Source organism: Battus philenor, unplaced genomic scaffold, assembly GCF_028537555.1.
Source record: "Battus philenor isolate CCGP_79_NKW_IND1 unplaced genomic scaffold, ilBatPhil1.0.hap1 SCAF_31, whole genome shotgun sequence".
NCBI lineage: Eukaryota > Metazoa > Arthropoda > Insecta > Lepidoptera > Papilionidae > Battus > Battus philenor.
In genome coordinates this window covers 429,601-451,706 of record NW_027181695.1, presented here as the reverse complement: position 1 = coordinate 451,706, position 22,106 = coordinate 429,601, and the positions used below count along the sequence as shown (strand labels likewise).

The 22,106-nt window shown below is 27.9% G+C and overlaps 1 protein-coding gene and 3 pseudogenes across 1 annotated transcript; 2 read left to right on the top strand and 2 right to left on the bottom strand.

Moving 5' to 3' along the window:
* Window positions 1-2,400: 2,400 nt before the first annotated feature.
* On the bottom strand, window positions 2,401-4,784 carry LOC137927505 (NADH-ubiquinone oxidoreductase chain 5-like; annotated as a pseudogene).
* Window positions 4,785-4,921: 137 nt separating this feature from the next.
* On the top strand, window positions 4,922-7,508 carry LOC137927499 (uncharacterized). Its single transcript, XM_068771312.1, has 2 exons — window positions 4,922-6,456; window positions 7,297-7,508. The coding sequence occupies exons 1-2, from the start codon at window positions 5,028-5,030 to the stop codon at window positions 7,506-7,508; spliced, it is 1,641 nt and encodes a 546-aa protein (XP_068627413.1). The 5' UTR covers window positions 4,922-5,027.
* A 4,885-nt stretch (window positions 7,509-12,393) lies between these two features.
* The window catches only part of LOC137927504 (NADH-ubiquinone oxidoreductase chain 1-like), a 210,858-nt pseudogene continuing 201,145 nt past the window's right edge, over window positions 12,394-22,106 (bottom strand).
* On the top strand, window positions 19,225-19,881 carry LOC137927522 (ATP synthase subunit a-like; annotated as a pseudogene).

Here is a 22,106-nt window from a genome sequence, read left to right as displayed (position 1 = left end):
TCGGTTAATACACTCGTCTTAAATTTCAGTTTTAATTGCTTTTAATAAAAATTATTAAAAAGACAACTTAAAATTTCATGCAGTATATACGAAACACCTGATGTTGATTTTCGCTTCAAGATTTCCTAATTATGTTTTATTTTTCTTCTAAAATTGATATCAGAGACGTAATCTAACTTTTAAATTTTTTAATCTATGCCGTATCAATGTAACGCTTGGTGGAGATTTTTCCGCTGGCCGATTAATACATTCGTCTTTATTTCGATTTTTGATTGCTTTTAATATAAAAAATATAAAAAAGACAACTTTAAATTTCAAGCAGTATAAACGAAACACCTGATGTTGATTTTCGCTTCAAGATTTCCTAAGTATGTCTCATTTTTCTTCTGAAATTGATATTAGAGACGTAACCTAACTTTTAAATTTATAAATCTATGCCGTACTAATGTAACGCTAGGTGGAGATTTTTCCGCTGGTCGTTTAATAGATTTGTCTTAATTTCCATTTTTAAATGCTTTTAATAAAAAAATATTAAAAAAGAAACTTCAAATTTCAAGCAGCATAAAAGAAAAACCTGATGTTGATTTTCGCTTTAAGATTTTTAAAGAAAGTCTTATTTTCTACTGAATTTGATATAAGAGACGTAACCTAACTCTTAAATTTTTAAATCAATGCAGTATCAATGTAACGCCAGGTGAAGATTTTTTAGCTGGTCGGTTAATACATACGTCTTAGTTTTAATTTTTGATTGCTTTTACTAAAAAAATTAAAAAAAAAAAAAAACTTCAAATTTCAAGCAGTATAAACGAAACACCTGATGTTGATTTTCGCTTCAAGATTTCCTAAGTATGTCTCATTTTTCTTCTCAAATTGATATTAGAGACGTAACCTAACTTTTAAATTTTTTAATCTATGCCGTACTAATGTAACGCTAGGTGGAGATTTTTCCGCTGGTCGATTAATAGATTTGTCTTAATTTCCATTTTTAAATGCTTTTAATAAAAAAAATATTAAAAAAGAAACTTCAAATTTCAAGCAGCATAAAAGAAAAACCTGATGTTGATTTTCGCTTTAAGATTTTTAAAGAAAGTCTTATTTTCTACTGAATTTGATATAAGAGACGTAACCTAACTCTTAAATTTTTAAATCAATGCAGTATCAATGTAACGCCAGGTGAAGATTTTTCCGCTGGTCGGTTAATACATTCGTCTTAGTTTTCAGTTTTGATTGCTTTTAATGAAAAATATTAAAGAGACAACTTCAAAATTCGTGCAGTATATACGAAACACCTGATGTTGATTTTCGCTTCAAGATTTCCTAAGTATGTCTCATTTTTCTTCTGAAATTGATATTAGAGACGTAACCTAACTTTTAAATTTTTAAATCTATGCCGTACTAATGTAACGCTAGGTGGAGATTTTTCCGCTGGTCGATTAATACACTCGTCTTAAATTTCAGTTTTTATTGCTTTTAATAAAAAATATTAAAAAGACAACTTCGAATTTCAAGCAATATATACGAAACACCTGATGTTGATTTTCGCTTCAAGATTTCCTAAGAATGTTTCATTTTTCTTCTGAATTTGATATTAGAGACGTAACCTAACTTTTAAATTTTTAAATCTATGTCGTATCAATGTAACGCTAGGTAGAGATTTTTCCGCTGGTCGGTTAATACATTCGTCTCAATTTTGATTTTTGATTGCTTTTAAATAAAAAAATATTAAAAAGACAACTTCAAACTTCAAGCAGTATAAACGAAACTCCTGATGTTGTTTTGAGCTTCAAGATTTTCTAAGAAAGTCTCATTTTATTCTGAAATTGATATTAGAGACGTAACCTAACTAGTAAAGTTTTTAATCTATGCCGTATCAAGATAATGCTAGGTGGAGATATTTCCGCTGGTCGATTAATAAATTCGTCTTAAATTTCAGTTTCAATTGCTTTTAATAAAAAAATATTAAAAAGACAACTTCAAATTTCATGCAGTATATACGAAACACTTGATGTTGTTTTGCGCTTCAAGATTTTCTAAGTATGTCTCATTTTTCTTCCTAAATCTCATCTAAAATTTTGACCTAATTTTAAAAAATAATAATTTAAACCATAAGTAGATAAATTAGGTATAAATCATATTAAACATAAAAAATTTCTTAAACTATAAGTTTTTAAAAATTTATTCACGGAAATAATTTTTATATTTCTAATTAAATATCCTATTAAAAATCCTAATATTCTTACATAAATTACTATTATTTTGATATTAAAAGGTAAATAAATTATATAAGGATAATTAAAAATTAATCAACTTAACATTCTTCCTACTACTAGTCTTATTCCTAATAATATAAATATTCTCTTTAATATTGTATAATCTTCATCATATAAATTATAAACTAATAAATTTTAATCATTAATTATTAAATAAAATAATAAACGAATAGTATAAAATATAGTTAAACCAGTAGAAAAAAAAATAAAAAAAAAATTATATATTTAAATTTCTTATACTAACCATTTCTAAAATTAAATCCTTTGAATAAAATCCAGCTAAAAAAGGAATACCACATAAAGCTAAATTAGAAATATTTAAACATAAAGAAGTTAAAGGAATATAAAATCTAATTCCACCTATATAACGAATATCTTGAATATCATTTATTATATGAATAATAACACCCGCACATATAAATAATAAAGCCTTAAACATAGCATGAGTTAGTAAATGAAAAAAAGCTAAATCAGCTAATCCTATTCTTAAAATTCTTATTATTAATCCTAATTGTCTTAAAGTAGATAAAGCAATAATTTTTTTTGAATCAAATTCATAATTAGCAGAAATACCAGCCATAAATATAGTTAATCTTGATAAAACTAATAAAAACTTAAAAAAAATTATATGAACTAATATCACATTAAATCGAATTAATAAATAAACTCCAGCAGTAACTAAAGTAGAAGAATGAACTAAAGCCGATACTGGAGTGGGGGCTGCTATTGCCGCAGGTAATCAAGATCTAAAAGGAATCTGGGCTCTCTTTGTTATAGCTGCAATAATTAATAAAAATCTAATAAATTTTATTATAAAATCATTATTTATAAAATTCAAATAAAAAATATAATTTCATCTTCCATAATTTATTATTCAAGCAATAACCATTAAAATTATTACATCTCCAATACGATTAGATAAAGCCGTTAACATTCCTGCATTATAAGACTTAATATTTTGATAATAAATTACCAAACAATATGAAACTAAACCTAACCCATCTCATCCTAAAAAAATTCTAATTATATTAGGTCTAATAATTAATAAAACTATTGATAATACAAATAATAAAACTAAAATAATAAATCGATTTAAATTTAACTCAGAATGTATATATCTTCCTCTATAATAAATTACAGAAGAAGAAATTATTAAAACAAATATTAAAAATAATAAAGATATTCAATCCAATAAAATAGACATTACTACTCTTATAGACCTAAAAGAAATAATTTCTCACTCTAAAAATAAAGTTAAATTCTCCATAATAAAACATATTATAAAAAAAAACTTATTATTCTAAAAAAAAATAAAAAAAATCTAATAAAACAAATAAAATATCTTTTAATGATTTAAAATGAAATTTCATATTTTTGACTCCACAAATCAATATTTTATATTAAATTATTTAAATAAAATCAAATAAAAAAATAATCAATTTTTAAAACTAAAATATTAAGAGGTAATCAATGTAATATTAATATTAAATATTCCCGTGATACCCCTGTGTAAAATCTAAAAATTCCTAAATTATATTTTCCATATTGCGTATAAGAATATAAATATAATCTATAACCAGCTCTAAAAAAAGAAATTATAATCAAAGTAATTATTGATAATCAAGATCATCCTACTACTCTATTAATTAATCTAATCTCTCCTATTAAATTTATTGAAGGTGGGGCTGCTGTATTTGAAGATATTAGTAAAAATCATCATAATCTTATCGAAGGTATAAAATTTATTATCCCCTTGATATATATCTTATTGATATATAATCTTCGTCTTTGTAAACGCTCATAATTAATATTAGCTAAACAAAATATTCCCGAAGAACATAAACCATGACCAATTATTATAATATAAGAACCCACATAACCTCAATAATTTATAGGTATAATACCGCAAATCACTAATCTTATATGAGCTACTGACGAATAAGCAATTAAAGATTTTATATCAACTTGTCAAAAACAATTTAATCTAATAAACAAACCACCTAATAATCTAATAACTACTCAAATAAAATTAAATTTTATTCCAATTTTTTGGAAAAGAATTATAATTCGTAAAAGTCCATAACCTCCTAATTTTAGTATAATTCCAGCTAAAATTATTGAACCTGAAACCGGAGCTTCTCCATGAGCCTTAGGAAGTCATAAATGAACAAAATATATAGGTATCTTTACTAAAAAAGCTAAAATTATAGATAAATATAATAAAAAATAATCTATTCTAAAAAATTTATAAAAATATATAATTATATAATTTAAGTTATGGAAAATAAAAAAAAATCCTATTGTAATAATACTGCTATATAAAAAAGCCGCCAGATGTGAAAGTTCCCGCGGACGTCGTCACAACGCTTAACCTTTCGTTTGTCTCGCCCACTCGTCTCGCTCACTCGCACGGCGTGCACGATACGCGCTCTTGCTTGCTCTTGGCAGGTAGCCAAGACGCGCAGCACGTGCGCCCGCGGCTGTTGGAGTTCCAGAGAGTCGGATTTGAGCCATGGTTCGATGCGCAACCGCGCGTAGGCGAATTATTCATTTTCCGCGCACAAATTGTTTTAATAATTAAATAAACGTTATTCCACATCACACCGGCGCCCAACCCGTGGCCTACACGCTAATTATCGACGAAATCGCGTATTCAACCGTTCGCCATCTTAGCGTCGTAGAAGAATCCCTTCGAAAATTTAACAATTGTGCGTTATCGGAGTGAATTTCGTCAGTGGTTTGCATCTGTTGTTTGCGATGCCGCGTCGCAAGGCTCCAGGCGTCCGTAACAACGTCGAGGATGAGGACTCGGACAGGTTCATGACCGAGGGGCAGCTATCGTCGTTCATGGCGGCGTTCGCCAAGGCTCAAGCGGAGTCAAACCGCCAGCTAATCGAGAGTCTTTTGCTGCGATCGCCGGCCTTCACCACAGGAGCGCCCTCGACATCACCATCGCCATCGTCGTCTTCGGCTCATCCGTCTCCGTCGGGAAACTTCGCCGGTTGCACGGCTCGTTTCAAATTAACACGAGAAAGTGTACAAAGCGATCAGCGAGCAGGGAGTGCGGGATTGCGCGCGCGTGCGACGTGCAACGCCGCCGCCGCCGCCGCCGTCGTCGCTGTACCTGCTATGGTAAGCGCAACGAATGCGCCGAATCGAGGTAAACGGTTTTGTGTTTATTGCAAGAAGAGTGGACATAATCGCGATGAGTGCTCAAGGCTTAAATCTAAAAGTGATCCGCATACAGTTTCGTGTTACGGTTGTGGTATGAAAGGTGTTATTCGTGCTAATTGTGTTAACTGTAATACAAAAAATACGGACACTAAGGATTCGTTCTTTTCATGCGATTTTATGTCAACAAATAGGCATTTATATTCCAAAACCGAGGCATCGCAATGTCAAGCCCATGTTTCTTTTGATTGTAATACTGTTTTTTTAAATTCTGTTTGTAATGTATATGATGTGCCTGATGCGCAGTCAGTGGATAACTCGCGTACCGAGCGCTTGCGTCCGGATGTTTGTACCAAAGGCCGTCCAATTTTGGACATAGAGATTTTTGGCTATCGCGGTACCGGTCTATTAGACACGGCGGCTAAACGTAGCGTTGCCGGATCCACGCTGTACTCCTTGTTGCTTAAGTTAGGGCAGCCGATGCGTAGTAGCGTCATGACTGTGAAACTTGCTGACGGTGTAGTGCGTGACGTGACAGTCAGACTGGTGGACGTTGTGGTGATGCTCGCGGGCGCATCAATACCTATCACATTTATTATTTTTCCAGATGCAGTTAACAATGAAACATTGCTAGGCATTGATTTTATACGTAAAGCTGGTTTGGTTATTGATATTTTTAATGAAACGTGGTTCACAGCTGATCAACCTCAGGTCATTCACCCCTTGCGTTGTGAGAAATCACGTAACTTCATCGGGTGCGCCTCTGCCGACATGTTGCGTTCGGACGAGGGTATGATGCTGTCACCACCTGAAAGAGCAAGCCTTGCGCAGACATTGCAGGAATACGAGGACATTTTCCGAGAAGGGGGAGGACCGACGTCGTTCGCTGAACACCGCATTGACACCGGCACCCACCCGCCGATCGCCGTCCCGCCGTACCGCCTGACGCCTGCGAAAAAAGAAGTTATGGAGGCTGAAATTAATAAGATGCTGTCGGAGGGTGTCATCGAAGAGTGTGAGTCTCCGTGGGCAGCACCAGCGCTGTTGGTACCTAAAAAGGATGGGTCCTACAGATTTTGTGTGGATTATCGCAAATTGAATTCCATCACGAAGGTCGACTCCTATCCGCTTCCGGTGATCGACGATCTACTGCAGTATACTGGCAAAAGTTGTTTCATGAGCACCATCGACCTCAAGGCAGGTTGCTGTCAAGGAAGAGGATCGCGACATGACCGCCTTCGTGTCACCATTTGGCGTTTTCAGATTCAATCGTATGCCTTTTGGCTTGCGCAACGCTCCAGCGACGTTCCAGCGCCTGATTGACAGGTTTCGTTCGGGGTCTGCTTTGCAAGGCGTGACTATTTTAGGTTACATAGATGACCTCATCGTGATCTCTGAAAACTTTGCTCAGCATCTACGGGATCTTCGAGCTGTTTTCGATCGCCTTCGTATCTTCAGCCTGTGCGCCAATCGAGCTAAATGCGTGTTTGCTAGAGAAAGTGTTAAGTATCTAGGTCACGTGATTTCGTCTCAAGGGCTATCGCCGGACCCTGACAAAATCAGCGCCATTGTCGATATGAACGAGCCGACGAATGTGAAGCACTTGAAATCCTTCTTACAGACGTGCTCGTGGTTCCGCAAGTTCGTGCCGAACTTCGCAAAGGTTGCGCAACCGTTGACTATGCTGACGAAGAAAGATCAGTCTTGGTTGTGGGGCGAAGCTCAAGTGACCGCGTTCTTGGAACTTAAGAAATCACTTACCTCTCCTCCAATCCTCATCCAGCCAGATTATAGTCTTCCTTTTGTGCTTAGGACTGACTCGAGCAGCTATGCTTTAGGTGCAGCTCCCTTGCAGGGGGAGTCGCCGCGCGAGGAGCGTCCGATCGCGTACGCCAGCCGCCTTCTGACTTCGGCGGAACGAAACTACTCAAGCACCGAGCGCGAAGCTCTTGCAGTTGTGTGGGCAGTCGAGAAGTTCCGCGGCTACATCGATGGTCATCCCGTGCGCGTCGCCAGCGACCACCAGCCCCTGAAGTGGTTACTAACCTTGAAGTCTTCTGCAGGTAGATTGGTCCGTTGGGCTATGAAGTTGCAGTCTTTCGATCTCCAAGTGGACTACACCCCAGGAAAGGCAAACGTCATCGCAGATTCGCTCAGTCGACCGCCATGCGTTGAGGAGACTCGAGACACTTGTGGCGTCTGTACGGTGGTGGTTGAAACGCCACGATGGGAGGCAACCGCTCTTCGTGAAGATCAGCTCGCAGATCCTGAAATCGCGAAGATTATCCTGGGCCTGGAGGGAAAGGAAGAAGTGGAGATTTGTAGGTGGACAGATAGAGGTTATCATATGTCAAAGGGGATACTTTACCGATATACGGAAGCAGAAACGGATGAACCGCAGCTTGTTGTACCAGTCAACCGTCGGAAGCAAGTTATGGTTGAATGTCACGACGCTGCAACAGCTGGTCACGGTGGTATTGATAGGACTTTGCACCGTATTTCCCAGCGGTTCTATATTCCTGGAATGCGTCGTTTTGTAGCGGAGTATCTCAATTCTTGTACTGAATGTCAGCGTTACAAGCCTTCGAATGAGAAGCCTTCAGGCTTGTTGCAGACTCCAGTACCCGCACAGCGCTTCGAAGTTGTAGCAGTAGATTTGTTCGGTCCACTTCCTAAGGGTCCCAAGGGTGAACGTTGGGTCCTTATCGTCGAAGACACCACCAGTAAGTGGGTAGAGCTGTTTGCGCTTACTGAAGCTACTGCTGAAGCTTGTGCTAAGATCTTGATAGAGGTTTTCCTTCGTTTTGGTGTTCCTAGGCGATTAATTTCTGACAATGGTGTCCAATTCGTCGCCGATGTTATGCAGAAAGCCATGTTTGTTTTGGGTGTTAAGCAGAATCTGGTGCCCCTGTATCATCCAGAAGCGAATCCTGTGGAGAGGAAGAACAGGGACCTTAAGGTGCAAATGGCTATCCTCGTGGAAAATCACCATCAAAAATGGCCTGAAGCTCTGCCATTTATTCGTTTCGCTTTAAACACATCGTTGACAAAAGCAACCCAACAGACTCCTGCATACCTGACTTTTGCTCGCGAACTTCGCTCACCAATTGCAGCTCAGACGGACTTGCGTGCAGTTGTCGAAGCGGAGAACCACGTGCCGCAAATCACACCTTATCTGCTAAGACTCGCAGATACTCTCCAGTCCAGCAAAGAAAGTATTGAACACCAACAAGACCTCCGCAAAGCTGTTAAAGATAAAATTCGTAAAAGTGACAGTCTCGACGTCGGCGACCTCGTATTGATGAAAACGCACGTTCTCAGCAACTCTGCAAAAGGTGTCAGCGCTAAGTTCGTACCTAAACGAGACGGGCCTTACGTCGTTCAGAAGAAAGTTAGCCCAACTACGTACCTGTTAGCGTTTCCTGATAAGTCCGACATTACCATTGGGAAGTATCATGTCTCTGACTTAAGACGCTATCATTCGCGAGAGGGTGAATGCACTGTGATTCCTGAGCCTGTGGCTCCAAAACGTCCTCGCGGCCGACCGCGAAAGCTTGTGTCGGTTTGACCAGTTGTGAGGTCACTGGTCCTGGTCAAAAGGGGGAGTATGTAATAATACTGCTATATAAAAAAGCCGCCAGATGTGAAAGTTCCCGCGGACGTCGTCACAACGCTTAACCTTTTGTTTGTCTCGCCCACTCGTCTCGCTCACTCGCACGGCGTGCACGATACGCGCTCTTGCTTGCTCTTGGCAGGTAGCCAAGACGCGCAGCACGTGCGCCCGCGGCCGTTGGAGTTCCAGAGAGTCGGATTTGAGCCATGGTTCGATGCGCAACCGCGCGTAGGCGAATTATTCATTTTCCGCGCACAAATTGTTTTAATAATTAAATAAACGTTTTTCCACATCACACTATTAATATAGGCAAAGAAACAAATAAAGTATAAAATAATAAATAAGCTCCTGCTTGAATTCGTTCAGGTCGATAACCTCATCCAATAATTAATAATAAAGTAGGAATTAATCTTCATTCAAAAAATAAATAAAATAAAAATAAATTTATTACACTAAAAATTAAATATAATATAATTAATAAAATTACAACATTGAATAAAAAAAATTTGAGTAAAATTTTATTTTATTCAAATTTTTTCTTGCTATAATTATCAATAAACAAATTCAAATTCTTAGTAAAATTAACCCATATGAAATTAAATCACAACCTATTATATATCTTAAATATCTAAAATATAAATATTAATACTTAAATTTATAAATAAAAATATAATCACTATTATTATTATTTGAACCATTCAAAATATATATTTTAAAAAACATAAAGGAATTATAAAAATTATTATAAATAAAAATTTTATCATTTTTATAATAAATTAAATCTTTGAAAATAATCATTACCATGAGTACGAATTATAGAAACTAAAATTGATAAACCTAAAGCTCCTTCGCATACTGAAAATAATAAAAAAACTATTATTATATAAGTATCATTTTCTTTATTATTAAAAGTAATAAAAAAAATCTTAAAACAATAAATTCTAAACTTAATAAAATAATTAATAAATGTTTATGCTAAGAAGCAAAAATTATATTTCCAAAAATAAATATAATTAAAATAACTATTATCATATTTATTATCATTAGTAGTTTTTATAGTTTAAATAAAACATTGGTCTTGTAAATCAAAAATAAGTCTTTTCTTTAAAAACTACAAAGAAAAAGAATTTCTTTATCTATAATCTCCAAAATTATTATTTTTATTAAAATATTCTTTGATATCATTAAAATTTTTATTTCATTAATAATTATATTATTTTCTTTTATTATATTATTTTTAAATCATCCTTTATCAATAGGATTAATAATTCTTATTCGAACTTAATTTACTTGTATATTATCTGGCATATTATTAAACACTTATTGATTTTCTTATATTTTATTCCTAGTATTTTTAGGAGGATTATTAGTTTTATTTATTTATGTTTCTAGAATTGCTTCTAATGAAATATTTAACATTAATATTTATTTAAAAATATTTTTCTACTTTTTTCCACTATTATTTTCAATATTTCAATAATATATATATATAATATAAATTGACTTAATTTTTTTTTCAATTATGAAATAAATGATATTCTTAATCCTTATATTTTTTTAATAATGAAAATAAAATTAACTTATCTAAATTATACAATAATCAAACATATTTTTTAATAACAATAATAATTATTTACTTATTTATTACACTCGTAGCAGTAGTAAAAATTACAAATATTTTTTTTGGCCCACTTCGTTCATCTAATTTCTAATGATAAATAAATTTTTAACCTTACGAAAAACCCATCCTTTACTTAAAATTATTAACGGTTCATTAATTGATCTTCCTTCTCCTTCCAATATTTCTATTTGATGAAATTTTGGGTCTCTTTTAGCTTTATGTCTCATTATTCAAATTTTAACAGGTTTATTTTTAACTATATATTATACAGCAAATATTGAAATAGCATTTTATAGTGTTAATTATATTTGTCGAAATGTAAATTATGGTTGATTAATTCGAACATTACATGCCAATGGAGCTTCTTTTTTTTTATTTGTATTTATTTACATATTGGACGAGGAATTTATTATGAATACTGAGATTTTGAGCGAGTGAAGTGAAAAATGTATTTTTTGCTGACCTCATTGACGTGCGGGAGCCAAGACAAATTGGAATCGATGATTACCCCAAGATTCTTTGCAGATTTGCTAAAAGGTATAATAACGCCATCGTAAAGCAATGGACGGATAGCAGTGACAGCGCCAAGACGCTTATACATATATGCGCTCCCAATAAGCAAAGCCTGTGACTTTTTCGGGTTTACTACTAGTCCGAATGACTTAGCCCAAGTAGAGATCCGCTCCAGATAGGCATTGATAAGAGCAATAGCATCATCAAGATCAGAGATTTTAAAATGCCGATAGATCTGCAAGTCGTCTGCATAAAGATGGAAGTTAGACAAAATTACAGTGGTGACTGTGTTTATATAAACGGAAAACAGGAGTGGTGACAGTACACCACCCTGCGGCACACCCGCACCGAGATCGCACCAGTCTGAGGAGACATCATCAGAGTGGATCCGCTGAGAACGACCACGAAGGTAAGACTCAAACTACGCCAAAGCAAGAGGAGAGACGTTAAGAGAGCGAAGAATAGCGAGAAGGACATCTAGGAAGGACTGTTATTACAAATCTTCTTTCAGCTATTCCTTGTTTAGGAACTATATTAGTAAATTGAATTTGAGGAGGATTTGCAGTAGATAATGCTACTTTAACTCGATCTTATTCTTTCCATTTTTTATTTCCTTTTATTATTCTTATATTAACAATAATTCATCTTTTATTCTTACATCAAACAGGATCTAATAATCCATTAGGAATTAATAGTAATTTAGATAAAATTCCTTTTCACCCATTTTTTACATTTAAGGATTTAATTGGATTCATTACTTTAATTTTATTATTAACTCTTTTAACTTTAACTAATCCTTATTTATTAGGAGATCCAGATAATTTTATTCCTGCTAATCCATTAGTAACTCCTATCCATATTCAACCTGAATGATATTTCTTATTCGCTTATGCAATTTTACGATCTATCCCTTATAAATTAGGAGGAGTAATTGCTTTAGTCATATCTATTTTAATTTTAATTATCTTACCATTTACATTTAATAAAAAAATACAAGGAATTCAATTCTATCCTATTAATCAAATTATTTTCTGAATTATAATTATTACTATTTTTTTATTAACTTGAATTGGGGCACGCCCAGTTGAAGACCCTTACATTATTACTGGCCAATTATTAACTATTATATACTTTTCTTATTTTATTATTAATCCTATTATTAACAAATTTTGAGATAACTTAATTTTTAATTAATATTTAAATTAATGAGCTTGTATAAGCATTTGTTTTGAAAACTTAAGAAAGAATACTTATTATATTAATTTATACTAAAAATATTATTTAATTTAAAAAAAATTTTACCCCAATAAAAAATAATAAAAAATTTAACGAAATAGGTAAATAACCTTTTCAAGATAAATATATTAATTTATCATAACGATATCAAGGTAAAGTTCCTCGCACTCAAATAAATAAAAAAAGAAATAAAAACTAATTTTAAATAAAATGTAATCTAAGTCTATAACCCCCTATATATATTAAAATAAATAATAATCTTATAAATAAAATTCTAGAATATTCCGCTAAAAAAATTAAAGCAAATCCCCCTCTTCTATATTCAATATTAAATCCAGATACTAATTCTCTTTCTCCTTCAGCAAAATCAAAAGGAGTTCGATTAGTTTTAGCTAATCTTGATGATATTCAACATAATCTTAAAGGAATTATTAAAAATAAAAATCAAATTATTTCCTGATAAAAAAAAAATGATATTAAATTAAAATCTATAATTAAAATTATTCTTGATAATATAATTAAAGCTAATCTAACTTCATAAGAAATAGTTTGAGCAACCGCTCGTAAACCCCCCAATAAAGCATAATTAGAATTAGAAGATCATCCAGCAACTATAACAGTATAAACTCCTAAACTAGTACAACATAAAAAAAATAAAATTCCTCAATTAAATCTAATTATATTAAAATAATAAGGAATTAATATTCATAATATAAAAGAAATAATAAATCTAATAACAGGAGAAAAATAATAAGATATATAATTAGAATAATTAGGGAAAGTATGCTCCTTAGTAAATAATTTAATAGCATCAGAAAAAGGCTGTAAAATTCCCATAAAACCAACTTTATTAGGTCCTTTTCGAATTTGAATATAGCCTAAAACTTTACGTTCTAATAAAGTTAAAAAAGCAACTCCTACTAAAACACCAATAATTATAATTAATATCCCAATAATAAATAATATTATATCTTTTATCATCATTTACTATATATATAAATAATTATATATTCATGACTTCTAAAATCATTACATTTTTTCTGCCAAAATAGTTATTAATTTATTAATAACATTCATTTTATAAAAATTATTTTTAATATTTGATCCTTTCGTACTAAAATATTATAATTTTCTAAAGATAGAAACCAACCTGGCTCACACCGATTTGAACTCAGATCATGTAAGATTTTTATGATCGAACAGATCAAAAATTTTAAACTTTTGCATTTAAATTTTATCTTAATCCAACATCGAGGTCGCAAACTTTTTTTCTTATAAGAATTAAAAAAAAAATTACGCTGTTATCCCTAAGGTAATTTTTTCTTATAATCATTATTAATGGATCATTAAATCATAAATCAATGTTATATTTTAAAAAAAGTTTATTTAATTTTTCTATCACCCCAATAAAATAATTTAATTAATTCTAATTTTAAAATTTATATATTAATAATTAATTAATTAAATTATAAAACTCTACAGGGTGTTCTCGTCTTTTAAAATTATTTTAGCTTTTTAACTAAAAAATTAAATTTTATAAATTAAGTAGAGACAGCTTATACCTCATCCAATCTTTCATACAAGTCACCAATTAGGAGACTATTGATTATGCTACCTTTGTACAGTCAAAATACTGCAGCCCTTTAATAATTTATCAGTGGGCAGATTAGACTTTATATTATTTTCAAAAAGACATGTTTTTGATAAACAAGTGAATATAAATTTTTGCCTAATTCCTTTACTTAATTTTTCATAAATATAAATTTATTATCTATATTTAAATATACTAATTTTATCAATATAATTAATTTTTATTTAATTATAAATTATTTTTTATAAAAAATTAAATATTTAATTTTAAAATAAATTAAATTATTAATAAAAAATTTGAATTTACTAACAATATAAATTCTAAAATTTTAAATTATAAGTTTAATTTATATTATAACATTTTATTTTAAAGCTTATCCCTTAAAATATTGAATATTTTTTAATAAAAATTTAATTAATAAAAATTATATAATAAAATATTTTAAATTAAATTTTTTTCTAAAAAAACTAGTTATATTTAAAACGATTAACATTTCATTTCTAATTAATTATTAAAAATAATTATTCAACATTAACTTTTATAATTAATTAACTCTTTTAAATTCGAGAATTTTTTTCATAAAAATTTTTATTAATAAACTCTGATACACAAGATACAATAAATTAAATTTACTTTTATTTTGATTAATTTTCAAATATTTAAAATTTATTTTACAATATTAATTCACTATAAAATTTTTAATTTTTTCTTTATAAATACTTTAACCCCCATTAAATATCTATATTTTAAAAAAAATTATTATTTTTTTATTTATTAATTTTTCCCCCTCAAATTAATTATTAATATAATATCTTTTCAATGTAAATGAAATACTTTTTCAAGCTCTAATTTGTTCTTTCTAGAAACACTTTCCAGTACCTCTACTTTGTTACGACTTATTTCAATTTATAAATGAAAGCGACGGGCAATATGTACATATTTTAATTTAAAATCATTTTATTAAACTAAATAAAATTACATTTAAATCCACCTTCCAATATTTTTTAAAAAATATTATCCATTTAATTATTTCTTATTGTAATCCATTATATTCTTAATTATAATCTGCATCTTGATCTGAATTAATTTTTTATTTAAATTTTAAAATATTATTTTTATAAAAAAATATTTTTTTTACAACGATATACAAAATTAAATAATTAAGTAAATTTATTCGTGGATTATCAATTAATAAACAGATTACTCTAAATGAACTAAAATACCGCCAAATTATTTAAGTTTTTATAAATAATTATATACTATTTTAGTATTTTAAATTTAATTTTTAATAATAGGGTATCTAATCCTAGTTTTTGAAAAAATTTAATAATTCATATTTTATAATGAAAATTTTAATTTATTAAAATTTCACTTAACAATTAATTATCTATTTTCTTTAAAATAATATTAATTATATACTGATAAAATTTAAATTATTTTTTGTATAACCGCAACTGCTGGCACAAAATTTGTTAATAATTATTAAATAATACTAAATCTTAATTTCTTAAATTTTTAATTTTAATTACTACTATATTTTAATTTTAAAATTATTAAAATAATTAAAAATTAACACTAAAATTTATATGTAAAACAAATTTAAATTAAAATATTTGAACCATAAAAAATTTATTTATATATTTAATTTTGACACATAGTTTTTTTTATATTAAAATATTTATTAGAAATTATTAAATTTTATTTATTATTCTTTTCTTTTTTTTTCTATATTAATTAAATAATATAAAATTAATATTATATTATTTATAAAATACAATTTCTTATTTATATTATTAATTTATTAATATATTTAAATATTTATTATAACATTTAAATTAATAATTAATTAAATATTTAATATATACATATATATATATATATATATATACATACATACATATATATATATATATATTATATGCGTATATATATATATATTTATATACGCATATAAATAAAATTTATAAATAAATTTAATTTGTTTTTCTTATTTAATATAATTTATTAACCATTGCTCATTAATTTTTTATAAATATAAAAATTAAAATTATTCTGATAGGATAAATAATGTAGAATTCTTCCTTTATTATATTATTTATTGAATCAAACTATATCTAATAATATCAAAAATTATTGTGCTTCTTACACTAAAATATAAATATTAATAAATTGAATTTTTAGTTCTTTATAATCCCCCTATTATAAATTTTTCTAAATATTAATTCAAATAAAATATTTTTTTATTTTATTCTATTTGTTAGAACTTTAATTTCCATTTCTTCTAATTCTTGACTTGGATTAGAAATTAATTTACTTAGATTTATTCCCCTTATTTCTAATTCTAAAAATCTTTTATCTTCTGAAGCGGCTTTAAAATATTTCCTTACTCAAGCAATTGCTTCTATTAATTTTTTATTTTCAATTTTAATTAAAATAATTATAATTAAAAGATTTGAAATTAATTATTTTTTATCTATTATAATTAATTCTTCTATATTAATAAAAATAGGATCAGCCCCTTTCCATTTTTGATTTCCCAATATTATTGAAGGATTATCATGATTTAATTGTTTTATTATTATAACTTGACAAAAAATTTCCCCCATAATTTTATTGTCTTATTATATAAATTATAACTTTTTAATTATAATTATAATTCTTAATGCTATTATTGGTGCTTTAGGAGGATTTAACCAAACATCTTTACGAAAACTTATATCTTTTTCCTCAATTAATAATTTAGGATGAATATTAGCAGCTTTAATAATTAGAGAAAACTTATGAATATTTTATTTAATTTTTTATTCATTTTTAATTAGAATTATATGCTTTTTATTTAATTTTTTAAATTTTTATTTTATTAATCAATTATTTATAATTAATATAAATTCTTTAATTAAAATTTCTTTTTTAATTAATTTTTTATCATTAGGAGGATTACCGCCATTTTTAGGATTTTTTCCTAAATGAATTATTATTAATTTTTTATTAAATAGTCAACTTTTTTTATTACTTTTATTTTTATCATAATAAGTTTAATTTTATTATTTTATTATATTCGAATTGTTTATTCATCATTAATATTTAATTATCTAAAAACAAAATGATTTAAATTTTTTTCTAAAATTAACTCAATATTTATTATTAATTTATTAAGTATAATTTCTTTACTAGGAATACTCTTAAGAACTTTTTTTTTATATAAGGTTTTAAGTTATATAAACTAATAATCTTCAAAATTATAAAAAAAGAAATTCTTTAAGCCTTAGTAAAAAAAAATTACTCCTTAAAATTTGCAATTTTACATCATTATTGACTATAAGACCTAATTAATAAAAGAGATTATTTGTCATAAATAAATTTACAATTTATCGCTTATACTTCAGCCATTTTATTAGCGAAAATGACTATATTCTACTAATCATAAAGATATTGGAACATTATATTTTATTTTTGGAATTTGAGCTGGAATTTTAGGCACTTCCCTAAGTTTATTAATTCGAATTGAATTAGGAAATCCTGGCTCTTTAATTGGAGATGATCAAATTTATAACTATTGTTACAGCTCATGCTTTTATTATAATTTTTTTTATAGTTATACCAATTATAATCGGAGGATTTGGTAATTGATTAGACCCTTTAATATTAGGAGCTCCTGATATAGCTTTCCCTCGAATAAATAATATAAGATTTTGACTTTTACCTCCTTCTTTAACTTTATTAATTTCTAGAAGAATTGTTGAAAATGGAGCAGGTACAGGATGAACAGTTTACCCCCCTCTTTCTTCTAATATTGCACATAGAGGCAGATCAGTTGATCTAGCTATTTTTTTCTTACACTTAGCAGGAATTTCTTCTATTCTAGGGGCAATTAATTTTATTACAACGATTATTAATATACGAGTTAATAATATATCTTTCGATCAAATACCTTTATTTGTATGAGCAGTAGGTATTACAGCTTTATTATTACTTCTATCTCTTCCTGTTTTAGCTGGAGCTATTACTATACTTCTTACAGATCGTAATCTTAATACTTCTTTCTTTGATCCTGCTGGAGGAGGAGATCCTATCTTATATCAACATTTATTTTGATTTTTTGGCCATCCTGAAGTTAATATTTTAATTTTACCTGGATTTGGAATAATCTCTCATATTATTTCTCAAGAAAGAGGTAAAAAGGAAACTTTTGGTTGTTTAGGAATAATTTATGCTATAATAGCAATTGGCCTTTTAGGATTTATTGTTTGAGCTCATCATATATTTACAGTAGGAATAGATATTGATACTCGAGCTTATTTTACCTCAGCCACAATAATTATTGCTGTACCTACAGGAATTAAAATTTTCAGTTGACTTGGCACTTTACATGGAACACAAATTAATTACAGTCCTTCTATTATATGAAGTTTAGGATTTATTTTTCTTTTCACTGTTGGAGGATTAACTGGTGTAATTTTAGCTAATTCATCTATTGATGTTTCTCTTCATGATACTTATTATGTAGTAGCTCATTTTCATTATGTTTTATCTATAGGAGCTGTATTTGCAAATATGGGAGGATTTATTCACTGATATCCTTTATTTTCCGGCCTTTCCCTTAATCCTTTTCTTTTAAAAATTCAATTTTTTACAATATTTATTGGAGTAAATTTAACCTTTTTTCCCCAACATTTTTTAGGATTAGCAGGAATACCTCGTCGATATTCTGATTATCCTGACAGTTTCATTTCTTGAAATATCATTTCCTCTTTTGGTTCTTATATTTCTTTATTATCTATAATAATAATAATATTAATTATTTGAGAATCAGTAATTAATAAACGAATAATTTTATTCTCCCTTAATATATCATCTTCTATTATGAACTGACTACAAAATTTACCCCCAGCAGAACATTCTTATAATGAACTTCCTATTTTAAGAAATTTCTAATATGGCAGATTATATGTAATGGATTTAAACCCCATTTATAAAGGATTATCCTTTTTTTAGAAATGGCAACCTGATCTAATTTTAATCTCCAAAATGGAGCATCTCCCCTAATAGTAAAAAATACCCATACCTCAAATAATACCCATTAAATGAATTTTATCTTTCTTTTTTTTTATTACTATTTCTATTTTATTTAATATTATAAATTATTATATTTTCTTAAATAAAAATAATTTTAATAATAATCAAAATAAAAACGTTAAAAAAATTTTCAATTTTCGATCCTTCAACTAATTTATTTAATCTACAATTAAATTGAATTAGAATCCTTATTGGTTTAATTATTATTCCATATACATTTTGATTTATTTCCAATCGTAAATTTGTTTTTTGAAAATTAATTCTTAATAAATTACATAATGAATTTAAAACTTTATTAGGCCCTAATAGATTTAATGGGTCAACTTTTATTTTTATTTCATTATTTTCTTTTATTTTATTCAATAATTTTTTAGGACTATTTCCTTATATTTTTACTAGAACAAGTCATTTAACAATTTCTCTTTATATTTCCCTTTCACTATGATTAAGATTTATATTATATGGTTGAATTAATAATTACCAACATATATTTATTCATATAATTCCTCAAGGAACTCCTAGTATTCTCATACCTTTTATAGTATTAATTGGAACAATTAGTAATGTTATTCGACCAGGAACATTAGCAGTTCGACTAACTGCTAATATAATTGCAGGCCATCTTCTTCTTACCTTATTGAGAAATACTGGAATTAATGTACCTTCTTATACACTAATTTTTTAAATTTTTATTCAAATTTTACTATTAATTCTTGAATCAGCAGTTGCAATTATTCAATCCTATGTAATTTCTATTCTTAGAACATTATATTCTAGTGAAACTAATTAATAACAATACATAATAATCACCCTTACCACTTAGTAGATTTTAGTCCCTGACCTTTAACAGGATCTATTGGAGTAATAACTTTAGTTACAGGAATAATTAAATGATTTCACAATTTTAACATAAATTTAATAATATTAGGCTACATGATTATTTTATTAACAATATATCAATGATGACGAGATATTTGTCGAGAAGGTACTTTCCAAGGTAAACATACTTTATTTGTATCAAAAGGTTTACGATGAGGAATAATTCTTTTTATTATCTCTGAAGTATTTTTCTTTATCTCATTTTTTTGAGCTTTTTTTCATAGTAGTCTTTCACCTAATATTGAAATTGGTGCAATATGACCTCCCTTTAGAATTATCCCATTTAACCCCTTTCAAATTCCATTATTAAATACAATTATTTTAATTACCTCAGGAATTACAGTTACCTGAGCTCACCATGCAATTATACAAAATAATTTTTCTCAAATAACTCAAGGTTTATTTATCACTATTATATTAGGAATTTATTTTTCTATTTTACAAGCATATGAATATTTTGAAGCTTCTTTTTCTATTGCAGTTAGAATTTATGGATCTACTTTTTTGTAGCAACAGGATTTCATGGACTTCATGTAATTATTGGGACAATTTTCCTTTCTATTTGTCTTATCCGTCATTTAAATTTCCATTTTTCCAATAATCATCATTTTGGATTTGAAGCAGCAGCATGATATTGACATTTTGTTGATGTAGTATGATTATTCCCTTATATTTCGATTTATTGATGAGGAAACTAATTTATTTATATAATATATTTAGTATATTTGACTTCCAATCAAAAAGTTTAATTTAATTTAATATAAATAATTAATTTATTATTAACATTAACTATTATAATAATATTAATTTCTAATATTTTAATATTTTTATCCTTAATTTTATCAAAAAAATCATTTATAGATCGAGAAAAAAATTCTCCATTTGAATGTGGATTTGACCCCAAATCTTCTGCACGAATACTATTTTCTCTTCACTTTTTTTTAATTACTATAATTTTTTTAATTTTTGATATTGAAATTGCATTAATTTTCCCTTTAATTAATTGTTTTAACTTAGTAAATTTTTCTACAATAATAAAAATGAGTTTTTTTTTTAATTATATTATTAATTGGACTTTATCATGAATGAAATCAAAATATACTCAATTGAACAAATTAGGATTATAGTTTATAGAAAACATTTGATTTGCATTCAAAAAATATTAATTTTTAATTTATCTTAAATAAGAAGCAAATATTGCATTTAATTTCGACTTAAAAGAAAGAGTTAATAACTCCTTATTTAAATAATTAATTGAAACCAAAATAGAGGTATATCACTGTTAATGATATTATTGAATAAAAAATTCCAATTAAATTATGAAATATAAAAATTAAGCTACTAACTTAAATTATAGTGGTTAGTAATCATTAATATTTCTATTTATATAGTTTATTATTAAAACATTACATTTTCATTGTAAAAATATTTTTTTTTTATAAATATTTAAAGATTTAATAATCTCCTTAATATCTTCAATATTATGCTCTTTTTATAAGCTATTTAAATTAATTAAATTAAAAATATTAAATATGTAATTAATATTCATAAAATAAAACTAAATAAATAAATTTTAAAATTATTTATTTGATAAAAATTGTAATAAACAAAATAATTTTTAATAATATTATATATACCTTGACCTCTATAAATTTCTCTTCATCCTATATCAATAATATGAGAGACGTAAACTAACTTTTGAATTTTTAAATCTATGCCGTATCAATGTAACGCTAAGTGCAGATTTTTCCGCTGGTCGATTAAAACATTCGTCTTAGTTTTCAGTTTTTGATTGCTATTAATAAAAAATATTAAAAAGACAACTTCAAATTTCATGCAGTATAAACGAAACACCAGATGATGATTTTCGCTTCAAGATTTCCTAAGAATGTCTCAATTTTCCTTTGAAATTGATATTAGAGACGTTACCTAACTTTTAATTTTTTAATCTATGCCGTATCAATGTAACGCTAGGTGGAGATTTTTCCACTGGTCGGTTAATACACTCGTCTAAAATTTCAGTTTATATTGCTTTTAATAAAAAAATATTAAAAAGACAACTTCAAATTTCAAGCAGTATAAGCGAAACACCTGATGTTGATTTTCGGTTCAAGATTTCCTAATTATGTTTAATTT

Excerpts from the sequence above, each read along its gene's own strand:
- LOC137927499 (XM_068771312.1), top strand. The coding sequence starts at position 5,028 with ATGCCGCGTCGCAAGGCTCCAGGCGTCCGTAACAACGTCGAGGATGAG. Across the intron at positions 6,457-7,296 it reads GGAGGGTGTCATCGAAGAGT|GGGGAGTCGCCGCGCGAGGA; the intron begins GTGAGTCTCCGT and ends GCTCCCTTGCAG.